This window comes from Empidonax traillii, unplaced genomic scaffold (assembly GCF_003031625.1).
Source record: "Empidonax traillii isolate 1590-97213 ecotype Southwest subspecies unplaced genomic scaffold, ASM303162v1 scaffold223:size1722714, whole genome shotgun sequence".
Classification (NCBI taxonomy): domain Eukaryota; kingdom Metazoa; phylum Chordata; class Aves; order Passeriformes; family Tyrannidae; genus Empidonax; species Empidonax traillii.
The window spans coordinates 1,414,924-1,432,865 of NW_020955416.1; the positions used below are offsets into that span (position 1 = coordinate 1,414,924).

Sequence of the window (17,942 nt, forward strand, 5' to 3'; positions counted from 1 at the left end):
AAATAGTGGAAGTGTTAGAGGTGGAGCTTCTCTTTGCTTTGAGGGGTACAAGTAGGACTTTTTTCCTGTTAACTTTTGAGAAAAATCAGCTATTGAAAATAAAAGTTTAAAAATTAGTTGTTTTACAGAAAGAAAGGATTATTTCTGTAGGGCTTGAAGACAGTATCTAGAGATTTAGTATTATAATGCAAATACAGAAAAAAACTATCCTTCCTGTAAAAGAAGCATCCCTGTAAATATATTCATTTTAACATAGTTAACAGAGCACAGTAATTAGGACCAGTGATTACTTTAGCTATCTAAACAAACTCTTTAGTAACTGGAAACTCTAATATCATGCCTTACATAGGTAGAGAAGTATGAATTGGATCCAGGTTGGCAGTGCATGGGTTTATTCATTAGAAACAAGACATTTTGAAATAAAATAGCTTAATAACATAATTTGAAGTACTTGGTGGCAATGTCCTGTGAAGGTGTCTCACTTCCTTTTCACTTCATATTGAGAGAAAGTAGCTTGTAATTTTTTTCTGTCCTCCCCCCCAGTTATTATCAACTACCGAATTAATAAAATACCCCTCTTGGGATGTAAAAAAGCAATTCCAAAATAAATCCCAAGTGTTGCTGAGCTTTTTTGGTTTTGCAGTCCCTCACTTCACTGCTTCAGGCACCCACGATGAGGAGGTTTGTGGTCAGTTCTTCTACCACTTTTGGGCTTGATCCAGCCATTAACAGCTTAGCTCCTGATGCACACATGCATATACCCCCACAGGCCTCTTTTTGAGGCAGGTTTTTCCACCTTCTTTGGTAAAGTGTATATACAGATAATTATTTTCCTTTTACTAAGATAAATGAGATATTTCTGGTGTCCTCATAACCATTCTAGAGGCTTCTGGTTGTATTAAAGCCATGTTAATCTCAGCCTACCAGGTTACTGAGCAGTGAATACATCTTGCAGAGGTCTCACACGAATAATTTTTCAGAAACCTTCAAAAGCCCTGGGCAGTAATGTGAATTTTGCACTACCCTAAAATCTCAGTATTTCTTGTTGTCAGCAAATGCCAAGAAAATCCTGCCTACCTACACCCCAAACAAGACTTGTACCAGCAGAGAAGTGCAGACAAGTGATTGGAATGGACAGAAAAAGGAAGCACAGAGAAGTTGTTCCTAGCAATTTATATTGTTTACATAACAGAGAAATAAATCCCACATCTTTGGTAACATATTGGTTTCAGAGTTCAATGGCCAACCCTGAAGGAAATGCCACTCTAAAAACCTTAAAATACCTTAATTAGTGGGTGGCACTGTCAGTGTGGTGGAGGACAGGCTAGGAGTCCAAATTATCATGACAAACTGGAGATCTGGTTGGAAAAAAAGGAATAGAAAACAGATGATGTTGGTCAGCTTACACCTCACTTTCCAATCCTCAGCAACATAAATATGGAAGGGAAAGGAGCTGATTCAGTAGCACCTCTGCAGGACAGAATGTTGGAGTTTTTAAAGATCTGAAGCTAAACATGAACCAACAGTATCCTTCTACTGAAGGATAAAAGAGAAAAATACCTCAAATGCCATTCTGAGGGGCCTATACAGATTTGTATCTTGTGAAAGAAACATGGAATAATTCTGCTGCTCCAATCAGCAGCACTCCTGACTGGAAGTATTGGCTCCATCCAGCTGGGGGCACTGCAGGGAAAACATCAGTTAACTGAAGAGACTGCAGAAGAACAGGGATGTTCATCTAAAAGATATGTCTTGTCAGGAAGAACTGGGAGATTTGATTAAAAAATATGAAGATTGAGGAAGAAAGCACTAACTGGCTTCTGAAAAGTAAAGTGCTTCTGGGAAGGAGAGAGAAGGAATCTACCTCTGATACACAGGACAAAAATTAATGCACTAAAGGTGTGACAAAGAGGGTTCAAGCATGAAAAACAAACCTTTTTCCTAAGGATAGTTTGTCCCTGAAATGCAATACCAGGGAGGGTGGCCCAGTTTCCATCCTTAAAAGCACGTTAGGCAAACATGTCAGGAACGACCAGGCTGTAGTTGATTCAGTCTGGACTCAGGAGATGAAGAGTCCTTCCCCTGTGGTAGTGCCTCCATGTCCTTTTCCATCTGCTCAGGTGTACTCTGACTACGAAAGCAACCCCCAGCTGCGCCAAGCGATCGAGTTTGCGTGTCGCCAGTTCTACGTTCTGCATCGCAAGCCCTTCATCCTGCAGCTGTTTGCCAGCGTAGCCCCTCTCCTGGAGTTCCCTGTGAGTAAGAGCGATTCCCTGGCCTCAAGACTGGGAGCTTGTGCCTGCAGCCAGCCCCTGCCAGAGGTCACAAAGGGAAGACACCGAGTGCTGAACAGAACCAGGTGTTAAACTTTTATTTCTGCACACTGCTGTGCACCAGCTGATGGAGCAGGGTGCTGGGATAATGGGACACTGATATCCAGGCTGGTAGATGTGGTCTCATTTCAAATTTCTGTTTATAAATATATTATAAAAGGACAGTAATGATTTGTAGCTCTTCCAATGCAGATCCATTCTTAGAATCCAGCAACAGGAATTAAAGGTTAATGCCAGGTTTTACTCCATGTACTCTTAAGACTAGACTAGCCCTGTTTTGAAATATTCCCTTACTACCTTTTAACATTTTAGTGAGTTAAGGCAAGCAAATGGAATCTTAAGTTGAAGTGGGGCTGCCAGCTCTCCCTGTCCATACACAGTAAGCACACATCTCTGTCCTTCCCAGGGCAGCGAGGATCTGTGTGCAGTTTTCGGATCATGCTCCTGCTGTAGGGTCAGTCTCTTGAGTCAGGCAAGCCTTACTATTTGAGAGCAGCGAGCTCTTGAACTCCACGTGGGCCCTTTGTCAAAAACAAAGGTTGCACACACGTCCAGATAAAGATTCCTGGGATGCACACGGGCCCTCAGGAAACCAGCCATGAATGTTTGTTGTTGGAACAGGATGCCACAAATAACGGAACCAACAAAGGAGTGTCAGCTCAGTGCCTGTTTGACCTGCTGCAGTCTTTGGAGGGCGATACTCCAGACATTTTGGACATTTTGGAGCTGGTGAAAGCAGAAAAGCCTCTCAAGTCATTAGGTAACAGCAAAGCACCCTTTTTTCAATTCTGGTTTGTTGTTTATTGATTCAGCATATATTTGATGCAGTATGATTTCTTCGGGGCCCTTCTCTTCTCCCAGAATGCTGTCATATTTGTTTTAAGGTTGACTTCATCACCACCATCCTTTTGATATTTCCTGCAGGAGGAGAATTATTAACTTACTTCCTTCCAAAGCTACTTTTTCTGGGTTAAGCCTGCTGGTCTGAGACTAGCCCCTGGCATTTTGAATTTTATCATGTGTGGGTGAAGAATAAAGATGCCTAATAAACTGTATCAGTCTGACAAGATCATCCTCTGCTCTGCTCCATGGGGGCAGGAAACAAACGCATCCTCTCCCGTGGGCAGACTATGATTAGTAGATGATGATGGATGCCATTTTAGACATTCAGCAGTGCTGAGCTCCTGGGGGGATGTTATCACAAAGCAGAATATATATGGCTGTGTGATGTATGCAGGACAAGTTATCCATGCACAACCTTTAATAATTTGGCCACTTTATGATTTGCAGGGAAGTAATTTTTGCTGATTTTTTATTAGGACCTTTAACTTATTCTCAACATTTGCATTTCCATTAAGTAATAATTATCTTTATGCACTGTGAAGCCTGTTCAGCCTTGGAGTTAAAGCTTTGTTACGTACTGGGGTTTTATGATGCTGCACAATTATATCACAAGTTATAATATAAAATAGTACAGAAATTCTTCCTCTTTGTTGAATGTAGCAAATGTTTGTATAAAATCTTTGGTGTTTCCGTGGAGGGCTATTCAAAGACCTCTCTGAAAATTCTCAAGTGTGTTTTGATAAGGGGACTGTAGATGAGTATGTTGTGTATCTGGTATCTTCCATATGAAGATCAGAATTTTCTAAAATATCTGACATCCAAATTCCATTGTTTAAAGTGGTTTACATGTTTTGGGACCTTAACTTTTACTTGGACTCCTACATACCAAAGTCACTTCTGAAAATGGGACTAAAGTTGTATTACAAATATTATTTTTTGGATACTTTAGTTCCTTGGTGCCTGGAACTAATTATCCCCAAAGTTATATTTGTAGTATGGGACTTAAATACTTTTGAAGACTTTCTCTGAAATCACTAGCAGCACAAACTCACTTTTGTGCTGGCACCCATGTGGTTAACAGTAGAGAAGGGGCTTGATTTTTGGGAAGCAGAACTATCTTCTGCCATCAGTGCTGTGTCACCATCGTTTTTTGTCTGGTGGAAACATCTAAGAAAAAGCAGGGGGAGCATAAAAGTTGTCTTTAATTTGGCACGTGCCTTTGTCATGTATGAGCTTTAGACTTTGCTTGTGATAGGTGGTGTTGGAAACAGGACTCCAGCAGCTGTAGGCCTTGTGCTTAGCCTTGAGTGACCTACTGAGAGCTGTTTCTCATCTCCCGAGTCCATGGACATCAGGGTGCAAATGGGAGTGCAGCACATGTTTCCTTTATATAGACAGATTTTTACCAAAAGCCAATGCCCTTTGGGCATTTTCAACATGAGAAGCAAGCAAGTGGAGAGAGGAAAAAGGAAAGAGTGTGCTAGCTCCTTTCATATTCAGTATGACTGTGTGATAGTCTTCTCATATTGCTTTACTCCCTCAGACTTCTGCTACGGAAATGAAGACTTGACCTTTTCCATCAGCGAAGCCATCAAGCTGTGTGTGACAGTGGTGGCCTATGCTCCTGAGTCATTCAGAAGGTGCTAATCTGTTACATTGGTTTGGGCAGACTCAGAAAAGGCATAGAAGCTGCATAGGGTATGGGAAAGCAAGGCTGGAAACTGGAGGCAGGGGATACAGAAATGCATCCCAAACACGGGGCTCCCCTGTGAGGCCAAGCACCACCTCCAACACCAGCTCCAAACCCTGCCGGCTGCAGAACGGAGCAGGATGGCACCTGAAGCAGCAACACATAAGCTGGATTTCCCAGTGGAGATCACACCATTTCCTGCAGGTTTCTGTCACCAGAGAAGCAATGGAGAGGGAACTGGAGGGGGAGAAACAGGCAGCTGGAAAGAACAGAAAGATTAGAGAGCGGGGAGATAAACTTGCTAAAGGGCAAAGATTAATTTGCAAGAGGAAAACAAGAGAATAAAAGAGTCTGTGAAAGCGAAGATGATAGTTAGCAAATGGATGACGTATTTGGAAGATACCTGGAAGTTCAGGTTGTTTTCATTACTGTTATTGTTTCTTGCATCAGCTAATTTTCACCTTCAAATCCCTCATCCAAAAGCTTCTTTAGCTCTAGTGAGAAGCAAGGAAATCACAAGCCTAGTGAGAGATCTTCAGATAGGAACTTAAGCCTCTATCTAAAGTGAGTTTCAGGACTGACAAAGTAAAACAGATTGTTATTTTTCCAGCCTCCAGATGCTGATGGTCTTGGAAGCGCTTGTTCCCTGTTACTTGCAGAAACTGAAGCGACAAACCTCTGAAGTGGAGACTGGGACAGCAGCTCGTGAGGAGATTGCTTCTATGGGTGCCCTTGCCACCTCTTTGCAGGCCCTCCTGTACAGTGTAGAAGTTCTCACCAGGTAACTCACGTGGGTCAGAGGTCTGAGCTGCATTTGGTTGTCTGTGAGGGGACAGGGAAGGCACAGGAGGCCACAACATGCATCTCAGCTTGAATAATGGTTGGGTTTGAGACATGGTAAAATTAGTGCCAGATTTCACCAGATCACAAGGAGGATTTTATTGTGCTTGTTAGATTTAGTGTGCAATGTGCTGTTCACCTCTTTGCCAGGCCTATGACAGCTCCACAGATGAGTCGATGTGACCAAGGCCATAAGGGGACCACAACAGCAAACCACACCATGACAGGAGGTGTGAACACCAGGTAAGTCAGGGGGCTTTTCTTTCATTTTTCTTAACAGGTTTTTATTTTTTTTTTGAGTAAGGCAGCATCTCATTGCTTAGAATGCTTGGCCTCAGAGAGCTGAGGAAGTGCTCTACATACTATGAGGGAACAGTCACATAAAAAGAGCACATAGCTCAAGACTGCATTTCTAATGGCAACCAAAATACTCAGGACTGGAATTTCTATTTCAAAACCATGTTTATCTAAATAGAAGACCAAGATATCAAAACGGAGAACATATATCTTAAATTACTTCTTATTTGTTTCTCTTCTTGTATTCTAGCAGTACACTGCCACAGCAACCATGCCCCTCTTCTCTGTGCTTTGCTTCTTGCTGAGTTCTCTGTCAAAGTGACCACTGGGCAGAGCACACTTGGACAGCAGAAGGGTCAGATCCTTCTGACCTTGTTCTGGGGGACTGAACAGCAGTACAAGCACAAGCTGCATGTCAGTTGATACTCACCTCCTCTACGTTTCTTTTTCTTCCCTTTTACATTTCCTTTTACATTTCCTATGCTCTCCTTCTGTGAACTCGACCTCCACGTTGATCGGTGGGCTTTTTGCAGTTGCAGATAGCAAAGGAGGAGGTGATGGAGAATTTGAAAGAAATGGAAGAATGACTGGGAATATTTTTGCCCTTCTTAAAAAAACCCAACAAAACCCTAAAGAACCTTCACATGGAAGAAGGACATGGCACCAGCAAACTATAATACTGCTCCTTGGCCACAGTGGCCATTCCAGTTGGGTTGTTGCAAATCAGACAAGGCTTCTGACAGTTGTAGAGAAAGGGCTTAAGAAATCTTGTTACAAAATCCACCCACAAGCATTTGGGATTATGAAGGTTTTTCTCTGCAGTACTGATTACTTTTCTAGGCAGCTCTGCCTTCTCCTGGCCAGACTATGCCTTACTGTGTTTAAAATCTGAATGTTTGCACTGACCTGGAAAGGGAATTGTCACCTAAGAAAAGTGGGGGCAGCTCTTCTTCCAGAGCTTTCCAAGTTATTGCCTTTTTTTTTTAAAGTGCTGCAGATGTGTAGTCTACACATATTGGTTCATAACTCCTGGAATCAGCCTGGTATTCTTTAAGATCAGTTCAGGCATGGATGAAACACATCACTGACTTTCAACCCCTGATCTGAGAAGCAGATAAAGTCCTCCCTGCTCAAGTCTGAAGTGGATATATGCCATTTACTTCCATTTACTACATTGCCCAGTCTAAGGGAGATAAGGTGCAATGGAAAGTAGTGTTTTATTGTCTGTCTGCTGATTTTGGAGAGCAGTTAACATGTATCTGCTGACAGGCAATGTAGAGATGCCCAATCCTGTGTGACTCAGGCATCTTGATTTGCATTTCCAGATCTTTCTAATTATCAAATGTTCAGTCCCTGATCCAAACTATTTCTGCCCTGCTCCAGATTTCCTGCCCGTGTTTCTCCTATTGTATTGTCATTGCAGCAGACATCTGCTGGCAACAGCAGGAGTCTGATGATGGCAGAATGATCACTGCTACAGCCTTGGACATGCTAGCCAAGTGGTGCAAGGTTTATTAATGCTTTCTCAACAAGAAGTGTCAAGAGAAAATGACAATAAAACAGAAAAGCACACTGAGGTGTTTTTTCCACTTGGTGAGCTCTGGGTTCATGGAACACACTGAGCACATAGGGGTAAGTCAGTAAGAGAAATTGCTTGAAAGAGGGCTATGGTTTATAAACTTAAATTTTTTACTTTCATAACAAGGTGGATAACTGTAGGAATATGTTGTTTGCAGCCAGTTGGGAGGTAAAGGCTGTTCAGTGTGGTAATTATGTGTAGCCATTGTTCCAGTGACACAAGATACCATTCTGCCCGTGGGGAGTAAACCTCTGGGCTACAACAGTATCATTTTCCTTCAGAAACGCACAGCTTAGGCATTACTGAGTTGCTGTTTAAAACCTCCCTGTTTCTGTTTTTCCAGGTACCCTGAGCAGGGAACCAAACTACACTTTATCAGGTATAGTAAAAAATCTTTGCCCAGTCTTCCATGACAGATGATGAACTGTTTACAGGCACTGCTGCTGTGACAAGCAGCCTTTTTTCAGGGGAGGGTAGCACAGGATAGTTCATATAGAAAATTATTTACATTTTTAGCACGACTTCCTTTTTTTTTTTGGGTGGGGGGGTTTGTTTGTTTGTTTGTTTTGTGGGGGTTTCATTTGGTTTCTGTTTGTTTTTGGTTTGTTTTTGTTTTTGGTTTGTTTTTGTTTTTTTTTTTTTTAAATTGTAGGTGCAGCTACTTTTCAATTGCAGCAGAAAGCACCTGTTGCAAAAACAAGATGGAGACATCATTATAATCTATCTCTGCTGATCCGCTGGTATAACCCTTCCTATTTTGTCTCATTTTATATTCTCCAGGGAGAACCTTCACATATTGGAGGAGGGCCAGGGTCTTCCCCGAGAGGAGCTGGATGAACGAATTGCCAGAGAGGAGTTCAGGAGACCACGGGAGTCGCTGCTGAATATCTGCACAGAGTTTTACAAGCACTGTGGTCCAAGGCTGAAGATTTTGCAGAATCTGGCTGGTGAGCCCCGAGTGACTTCTCTGGAGCTGCTGGATGTGAAGTCCCACATGAGGTATTCCACTGGCATTCTGCTTTTACTTGCTTATTTCAGGGAGATTCCCTTCTTTTAGCTCTTAACTTTTCATAATAGCAGATGGAAGCACTTTTTGGTAGTGTAGGTGCATCTTGCTGTCTGAAACATGCAGAGGTGGTTTCAGATGTTCCTTAGATTGTACCTGATGCTGCCTATGTATAAGGAAGCCTCTTTCTGCAAAGCTTCACGTGGTGCTGACCTAGAAGAAGTTGGGAGTAGAGCCTCCTAAGCACCTTGGTCCTGATTCTCTGAGTTTGCTGTTCACGGTAAACACAAAATAGTACAAGTTGCTACTGAGAAGTTTGTCCAGCAACTGGGACAAAAGAGAATGGACCCAATTCTTTTGTCAGTTTTTCATTACACTTGCAGCTGGCAAATACTGCGTTCTTTTCGAGAGAGGTCTTTCATGGTCAAAGGTTACAGCAGAAAAACCAGGGGGTTGATTTGCAGCAGATGCTGAGTTGTGCTCTGATTCTCTTAAATCTTCTGAAAGTGTTAGAAACATCTGTTTGTTGAGGTTGGAACCTGAAATGCTTAATCACAGCCAGCCTTAAATAAAAGCAAACTTCATCATGGTTCTTACATAAATTCATAAGTGTCATTGAAATGACTGACCACGTTTAACCACTGGAGTCAAAAATTGAGTCCTAGCTGGAGAGCAGACTTATCAGAATGTGATGTGACAGCCATGGTCCTGGGAGGCTGACAGGTGCCGTTTCAGAGGCTTCAGAAAATAAGATAATATGCCAGTCACTTCAGACAGGCTGATTCTCACCCAGTTTTGGCCATTTAGAAGTTAAATGTTTAGTCTGCAAAAGTCATAAAGATTCACTTGGACCCAATGAAAAAGGGGAGGTGCGTATCCAATGAGCTGGTTATGCCAGTATTTCAGGAAGATAAGAATTTCCCAGCTTGCTTATTTCTGCATGAACAGAACTAGAAGATTAATTGGATGGACCTCTCAAATTGGGTGAAATGGATCTCACACTTTAAAACACATAAGGAAGTTTTCATGTACCATTATATATCACTGATTGCCAAGGGTTAAATTGCCAGCAAGAAGCTTAATTATATAATTTCACAGTGCTTAAGAAAACAGACCTACTTCATAGTAGAACAAAGTAGTTGTAAAAAGGAATAATAAAGTGGATAAAAAACCACTTTTATTGGACTTCTGGTTAATCTGAAGAATTCATTGCCCTTAATATTGCTAGGCAGATTATAGAGAGAATAGAGAGGTATGTTCCATTAGTTGAAGGCATTTCAGAGAACTCCCCCACAATATGGATAGGATAGTATTGCAATCATCCACTCCAGAGTCTGTTTCAGGGTGTATACAGGTTCCTATCCCTTTTATTAGTAGATGTATCTTTATTTATAGTCTTTGTTTGCCACAAACATTCAGGTATTTCAGTAGATCTTTGTCAAACTACACGTGTGAGTTAAATGGTGCCATGATATTTCATAGTCAATGCAGAAAATGCCATCGGCATCTGGAAGGGTTAGAAGAAGTAACAGCAACACAATCTGTAGAGGTGTCAGGAGAAACAAATCAAAGCTGCAGGGAGTAATCCTACAAAGGACATGTTGTGTCAACCTACAGACAAGTTATTTTTAAAATTTAACACCTGAAATTTGCACAGTGAGACTTTTTACAGGAGTGACACTGAAAAACAAGCATAAAACCAAACCAAAACCATTTTAATAATATTGACATTAGTTAACATTGACAAATAGGTGTTACAGGGTCTGTATTTCACAGGCATTGGCAATGTTGCAGTCTGACAGCTCAGATACTTTGTTTTTAGCCACACAAATCTTAGCCACACAAATGTTCCTTTGGTGCATTTAATGTCAGCATAAAAGTAATTTTTGAGACCATTCGCGTATTCTTAAACAGCAACTCCAGCAAAACAACCTTAACAAATTGTTTAGAGACCACAGGTCTGAGAGTTTAAATAGCAGCACGTTTTTACTAGGCTGCCAAAGATTTACCTGTCAGTTCATTTGCGTGTGTGGAGAAAGGTGGGTTGTATTTGACGTTCCCTTTCCCGCCCCCCGGGTTCAGACTGGCGGAGATCGCGCATTCCCTGCTGAAACTGGCCCCGTACGACACGCAGACCATGGAGAGCCGAGGGCTCCGGCGCTACATCATGGAGATGCTGCCCATCACCGACTGGACAGCTGAGGCGGTGAGACCTGCCCTTATCCTCATCTTAAAGAGATTGGACCGTATGTTCAATAAAATTCACAAGATGCCTACTCTGAGGTGAGCTGGTACCCTGGAAGCCCACGGGGGGCCGTTTCTGGTGTTGCAAGCCTTGAAGTGTGGGTATGTCATCTGACTAAAGCTGTCGCCTTGCAGTGAATCTTTACAACGTATCAGAAAATCAGCAGGTGTTTCTATCTCTGTGTGTGTTTATGTTGACATTTTTGTTGTGTCTTCTTGTGACAAAAGAAACACACAGTTATTAAGAACTACAGAGAGAACTTCCAGAAATCTCATTTCTCTTTCCCCAAAATAAGTCTTCAGATTTTTACCATCTCGCTGCCCTCTTTATTTATGTTAGCTGTGAGTTGAGGAGATTAATTTTATTTTGTACTGGAAAGTTAAACTGTGGTAAGAGTATTTCTAGCATGGCTATACTGTTCACTGCACAGACAAAAATAGTCTGGAGCTATGCAGTAGCTTCTGGATGCTCCTGTGTAAAGGGCACAGATCTGCATCAACTGTTTCAAGTCAGGGGCTAGTGACAGCCTGGTGCATCACACAGTGGCATTATGGTGCAGGCTTTGGTCATTTCAAGAAGTATTGACTGTGGAGTGTTCCTGCCTTGGAGGCAGTGGTTCAAATCCAGCCTGCATGGTTTAAAACCTCTCTGCCCTGTAAATTTTCCAGTGATCTCAGTAAAAAGAGTCATTGGTCTTAGTGACCCCCACTGGCATATGTCCTCAACTGCTTGAATCAGCCCCTTTGCTGTCAGTCTCAGCTGAGAAGCCAAATCTTGTTAGAGAACATCAGAATTAGTCCCAGTGTAAATCATCTGTACCCAGAAAAGATGGAGCAAATAAAAGGGAGGTGATCTCTTCTTTCTGGCATCACTATCTATTGCTTTCCTTTGGCTAACAACCTGCTTCAAGAAATTCCTGTCCTTGTAGGGAATTCAGAGGCAGAAATTTTGATACTTGCCCTTCCTGGTGGTTTGATTCTTTGTCATGTCTTGTCTGCTTCTCGCTCATTCTTTCTTTTCTCACTCATACTTTCTTCTGCCTCAAAGGCAGATAAAGGGTCTTCTCCTCCTGAAGATCTTTCCTCTTTATGTAAGCTGGATGGATGTTCATACATTAAAATACCCTGCGTATTCTCTCTGTCTGTGCCTGTACCTGTGCTTGGCTGAAATTGCTCTTCTGCACAGAAAGGGACTCAAAGCCACTGGATCAAATCCAGCGTTTACATTTAAGCATCACTGGGCCATCACTGGGTCTCTTAGCGATGGGTCTGGGTGCCAGAGCCCAGGAACCATCCACTGCAGTACTTACATCACAGTCTTACGTGATGCCTCCCATGGGCACCCCACTCCAAACCCAGTGTCTGTTGGGAGCAGTGCGTGTGTGAGAAGAATACAAGAAAAAAACCCACTGTTCTGGAGATCTAAGAACAGTGGATGCTCAAAGATGAATGTATGTTGGTCTGTGTAAGACCACACACAGTGAACCCTTCATCCCCCACATGTCTCTGAGAAGTCTGGGGGGCTTGACTAGGATATTGTTTAGGCTTGAGCTAACAAGCTATGCCAGCCTTATCTTTCTGTCCCCAAAAGTGCTTAGTCAGATGCTGGCTTCTGAACTACACTGACTCGCAAGAGTCAGGCCCTGAGATGAAAGGTGTGAACCACTTTGATGTTACCTATGCTGTGCCTGCTTACAGCTAGGAAGGGGAATCCTTTCAGCATCTGACACAAGCCCTAAATGTTGTTTTGGTGAAGAAAGCAAAGTGTCAGGGAAGAAAGGATCCTGGAATGAAGGACTGGTGCTGATAGGAAATGAATCATCCCTCCTGCACAAGATGAGGGAGACAAAGATTGTGCTACTGGGTCAGTTTACATTTAGGGCAGTCTGTGTTTATGAGTCATTCCGGCAGAGCAGACCAGACTGCAGAGTAGCTTACAGAGGGCACTCAGATGATGGGGTTTCAGTGAGAACATCCACAAGCTACATGGAGGACTCACTCTCAGCTGGTAGCACGGCACAGTAGATCTTTTCCCCACACAGGGACACCTGAGACCGCTGTCTGGGACTCCCTTTCATTTTGCATCTTTTCGGAAGGAAGGGCCAGGAAGTGAAATGCAGCTGTTAGGGTGTTGTTGTCGCCAGCACAGCCCCTCTGCTATGTTTCTTGTCTCTCCAATGCCCAGTGTGCTCTGTGGCTCTGTGCTTTCCTGAGCTGCGTGGGTAAAACCTTCTCTCTGTGGCGCACTGTGCGCTCGCCTGGGACGTCGCTGCTGTCTGAAACGTTTCCTCTGTGGGCGTCACTGTGTGTCGGTCGCGGGCGTCTGGTGGGGGGCAGGAGCCCGAGGCTAACAGCACCTACTGTTGTATTGCAGGCGCCAGGTTGAGTGGGAGCCTGCCAGCAGTTTGATTGAAGGGGTTTGTTTGACACTTCAGAGGCAGCCTATCATATCCTTCCTGCCTCACCTTAGGTCTCTGATCAATGTCTGTGTCAATCTGGTGAGTAGCCACGTGGCAACCCCATGAACCTTTACTAATCCTCCCCCTGCCGTTGACTTCTCTGGACTGAAGATGGCAGTTCATTCCCACTCCTGTCATTTTACCTGTCCCCCCTTACCCCTGGCAGGGGGACTTCGCAAGTGGCACTAGAGACAGCAAGGTTCATTTTCGAAGTGGTGCATGGGGAGATACAGTGGCCGGCGGCAGCGGTCAAGCGATTTATTTCCGTTCCTTCCCACACACCACTTTGAAGATCCACCTTTGCCAGACTGAGCTGAGAGTTGAGGGCTGCAAGTTGGAGAGTGGGGTGGTGGAGACTGCACACACCTGGTAGAGGCGGGGAGAAGGTGGCACTGGGGGTACCTACCATCCCCAGTGGGGGAAGGGCCCTGGCGGCTCTGTCAGAGGCCATCGGGTATTGGCTAGTTAGAAGGGTTTACAAGGTGGATTAAATCCACGGTTTGCAATGTCCCTGGCTTGATCTAGTACAGGTTTGCACTGTACAATGTTCAGATCCCACTCCTGGTAGAGTTTATGCTCTTAGGTATAACAGAGACATGCTGAGCCATTCAGTGATAGACTCCAGTGTTTGTGCAGCTGCTGCACTTGGGACAGGCCCCCTCTTTGACAGCAGAGTAGCCATTTGGGCAAACATTTGTGCTGTCATTCCACGTGGAAAAAAATACAAATAAAGGGGGAAAGGCTGCGCTAGCAGTTGTATTGTTATTGGGTTTTATAACATTTTCTCCCAACAAAAATGTTGTAACTTTTTCTAGCAACAACAAAAGAACCTTTCAGGGTTTACCAGTGCTCTGAGGGGCTTTGAAAACAATGATCATCAGCTAAAACGCAGCATCAGGTTTTACCAAGTTTGTGTCCTTCAAGTCCACTCAGCACTCATTGCTGCAAGGGCAGGGAAGCTTCAACCTCTCAGAGTCTGTAAGACATCTTCTTTGTTCAAGCAGAGGTTCAAGCTACCTGGAGCTAAAAGTCAACTCTGGGCACTCAGGCTGCTTAGAGTTGCTCCATGCAGAGGTTGCTACCCAGCTCAAATACAAGTTTGGAATATTTTCCAGTTTGGCAAGCAGGCACGGCAGGGTGAATCACACCAGCAAGCTCTGCATGGGGCATTAAGAATTGGCCAGTGCTCTAAAAACAGAAAGCTCCACAGTGCTAAAGTGCAGTCGTCATGCTTGCATTTAGCTGACTGAGAACATCAGGGAGAGCTACCAGGAAAAGATGTACTCCTGCTGCTAAGAGTATTTTAGCTTTAGCTGTCGGAGCTGTGTGCACTGTGAGCCGTGGGAGCACCCTGATTACATGCTCTATCGTGTAGACCAACTGCATGAAGTCCAAAACGAGATCATCCAGGAAGGCTGATCTCAGTGATAATCCACAGTGACACAAAGAAAGGGCTCTGACTCTTTCCCTTCTAAACTGTCGTTTGGTTTTCCGACACAAAACTGGTTACTAGATTTTTCCCCAGGCTAAATTTGGAAAAGAAGCATGTATTCATTTCCCATAAGCTTAGTCATCTGCCAGGTAACTTCTCCCTGTTCCCATCATCTAAATGTGTCTAGTCATGGAGAGAAACAGGCATATGCAGGCCTGTGATTTAATTCCTCCAGAGGGACACATCCCAAACAGTTCAAATAACTCTCCTCTAAGAAATGCTGTTTCCTAGTGCTGGTATTTCAGGTAGTTCCAGATGAGGTCACACACAGGTGACTCTGCTTCAGACATCTGGAGTCAGTCAAGTGAGATGAATCGTGCTTACAGCTCCTGAGAAGAGACTGTGTTTGAGAGGAATCTGAACATTGTGCAAAACCCGGCTTGGGTCAGACTTAGGACATTATTTTTCAAATAGATCAGCAAGGGAAGGGAAAAGATGTCCAGTTTCAATGCAGACTTTTTGCTTTGATGACATATTTTTCTTTGTTACAGTTGTCACATGGCGTATCCTCCAACTCTAGCTGTTCCACCAGTCCTGTGCTGGTCATTCAAGGCTGGTACTGGGTGCATTTATAAATGTACCAGGTTACCTGTGCATTCCTCCCATCCTTGCTGGTTCCCTCTTCTCCCCTTCCTTTCCCTGCTAGTACTCCTTCTCCTCACTGGCCCCAGCTCCTGCAAGGACCACTGAGGGGGCTGGTTCTCCCAGATCCACCCCAGCTCAGTGCTCAATGAAAGGCACCTCCATTTCACTGACGTTGGAGGATATGGCATGGATGAAACTGTAAGTAGCCAGTTGTGGTGATGTGCTCTGTTTGTATTGCAGGTGATGGGAGTAGTAGGACCCTCCAGTGTGGCTGACGGATTACCCCTTCTTCATCTCAGCCCTTATCTCTCACCACCTCTTCCCTTCAGCACAGCTGTTGTCCGGCTTGTAGCATTGCAGATACAGGTGTGTCTGCCCTGGCCTGAGGCCAGGCCTGGTAGAGCCTCGGGTTGAGACACCCACTCATCGGTGCTCTGTTTGCTTTCTGCAAAAGCTGGGCAAAAACTGTGGAACATACACCAAAAATTAAAGAGAAGCAACATGTAAATTCTTCCTCCTTTTTGAGGACTTGAACTGAGCTCAGAATTCATCTGTTGGGGCCAAGTCCACAGCAAGCATCCATCAGCTTAACGCTGCCATTGAAGTCCAAGGGAGTTTGGCTGATGGATGCTGTTTAAGGCTCTGATAAGCAGGTTAGGATTCTCTGTGGGATCTAAGGAGTTAGGATACTCCTACCCTAGAGAGATGGGCCCTGGCTTGGGTCATGTCCATGCAACCCTTCCTGTCTTCCTGTGGGACCGACCATGTGTGCAACTGAGAGTGGAGTTTGTGCTCTTCTGCTCCTTCCTGAGCTGATCACACACTGTGCCAGCACAAAAAGCAGGGCAACTTGGCTTTTCAGCTGCTGAGGCAATGGCATCCCTTTCATCCAGAATAAAAAAGAAAGCATTCTGGACTTTTTGGATAATTTCATCATTACTGCTTTCTCATAACAGTGCCACAACTATTACAGAGTCTTTCTGTCTCTGTAGCCCTTTCTCTTCCCACTAGTGTGAAATTAGTCAGAATGGTGTTCAAAGAAGGAACAAATTTCCTAATCTAGCTCCAACTTGTACGCTTAAATATGCATTGGCACATCCACTTGAGTACTTAGGGAGGTATTTCTGAGCATTAGGGCAGCTTGGGAAGGGACCAAAACACAATGACGGCTCTCAGAGCATGAGGCACAAAAGCACTTTTTGGTACAAACTGACACAGGTTTCTTCCAGCTCTGAGGCAATGGTTCTTTAATAAAAAACAAATAAAAGGCCCCCTTCACCTTCTCTGAAATATTATCTATTTTTTTTTTAAACCAGATACCAAATTAATAGTGGGGTTTAAAGTATTGGGAGCTTTTACTTTTTTACCCTCTTCTCCCTGTTCGCTCATTCCTGAGCTTTAAATGTAATGAAAACCAATCATGTCAAGAAAAACACGAGTAGTCATAATTCCTGATACTTCCAGCAGGATAGGAAACAGAAGTACTTCACACTCCATCAGGAAACATCTTCCCCTGGAATTTCTCAGCCCAGGTCTGCAAGCTTGAGGAGTTGTATTTCACAGTTAAGTCTGTAGGAACTGGGATGCTGTAAATGAGCAGAGGTGCTGTTACTAGACAGTCATTTGTATGACCTCCTCTAAGGAAGGTGAAAGAAGACCATTTAATTTAGACTTGACTGTGTGTCAAGAAGTAAATGTGCATTTTGTTTATTTTTCAGGAGTTCGTTCTTTGTGTTAGGGAGGATGATGGGGCAGAACAAAAATGTGTTTGGGAACAGCCTCCATGTTTGGACAGCAGGATATCTACATTATGTCATTTGTGCAGTTTCCTCTGGTCCTTTTTTTGTTCCCCATAGTCTGGGTCAGATCCTGATGCCATTCACAGAAGTGCAGAGCTTAGGACTAACACTCAGCTGACTCCTGTGGGATATGCCTGATTTTATTATTGATGTACAGGAATTAGGAATCTGGGCTTCTTGCATCTTGCCCGTGACGTAAGCAGGTGACCCCTGTGTTACTCTATGAGTTCCTTTTACTCCTGACTAAGTAGTCTGAGGGCTTCTTATTCAATCAGGTCATCAGTGCTGGTGTTATACTGTGTAAACAGAGTGTCTGGGGATCGTCACTCCCCGCAGGGACTTGTGTGCATGATCTGCTGATGAAATCGTTTAATCCTTTCTTATTATTACTGCACAGGCTTTGAAAGAAGATTTCCCCCTAAGCCATGTCGTCTCCCCATTCACCAATCAGGAAAGAAGGGAAGGAATGCTTTTAAACCTACTGATTCCATTTGTGCTCACAGTAGGATCTGGAAGCAAAGGTCTGACTAATTTAACAAATGGAATTTTTCTCCCCCCTTTTCTGACAACTGATGTTTGCACTTTCCCTGCCCTCTGTATTTTATTTTTATTTTTTTTACTTTGGTTTTCTGTCACTGGCAGTGTGTCAGCTAAGTGCCCTTTAGGTCTGAGGCTGAAAAGAGCCCCACAGGGAGAAGCTGTTGTTGTTGTTGTTGTTGTTTTCCTTTGTTTCAGCTGTGCCGTGGTTCCTGAGTCAGGTCTTACACAGATGTGG

The 17,942-nt window shown here is 43.7% G+C and overlaps 1 protein-coding gene across 14 annotated transcripts in view; it reads left to right on the top strand.

The window, feature by feature from the left end:
* UNC80 (unc-80 homolog, NALCN channel complex subunit) overlaps window positions 1-17,942 on the top strand; it is a 117,303-nt gene that overhangs the window by 78,963 nt on the left and 20,398 nt on the right. For 13 of the 14 annotated variants that reach the window (XM_027887805.1, XM_027887810.1, XM_027887806.1 and 10 more), the window contains 11 exons: window positions 2,121-2,255; window positions 2,955-3,093; window positions 4,720-4,816; window positions 5,477-5,647; window positions 5,857-5,949; window positions 7,926-7,961; window positions 8,363-8,581; window positions 10,671-10,871; window positions 13,207-13,330; window positions 15,609-15,734; window positions 17,565-17,688. In XM_027887805.1, coding sequence (XP_027743606.1) covers window positions 2,121-2,255; window positions 2,955-3,093; window positions 4,720-4,816; window positions 5,477-5,647; window positions 5,857-5,949; window positions 7,926-7,961; window positions 8,363-8,581; window positions 10,671-10,871; window positions 13,207-13,330; window positions 15,609-15,734; window positions 17,565-17,688 — 1,465 coding nt within the window. Of the gene's footprint in view, window positions 1-2,120; window positions 2,256-2,954; window positions 3,094-4,719; window positions 4,817-5,476; window positions 5,648-5,856; window positions 5,950-7,925; window positions 7,962-8,362; window positions 8,582-10,670; window positions 10,872-13,206; window positions 14,607-15,608; window positions 15,735-17,564; window positions 17,689-17,942 lie in introns of all 14 variants that reach the window. The other variant, XR_003571658.1, reaches the window with a different exon arrangement.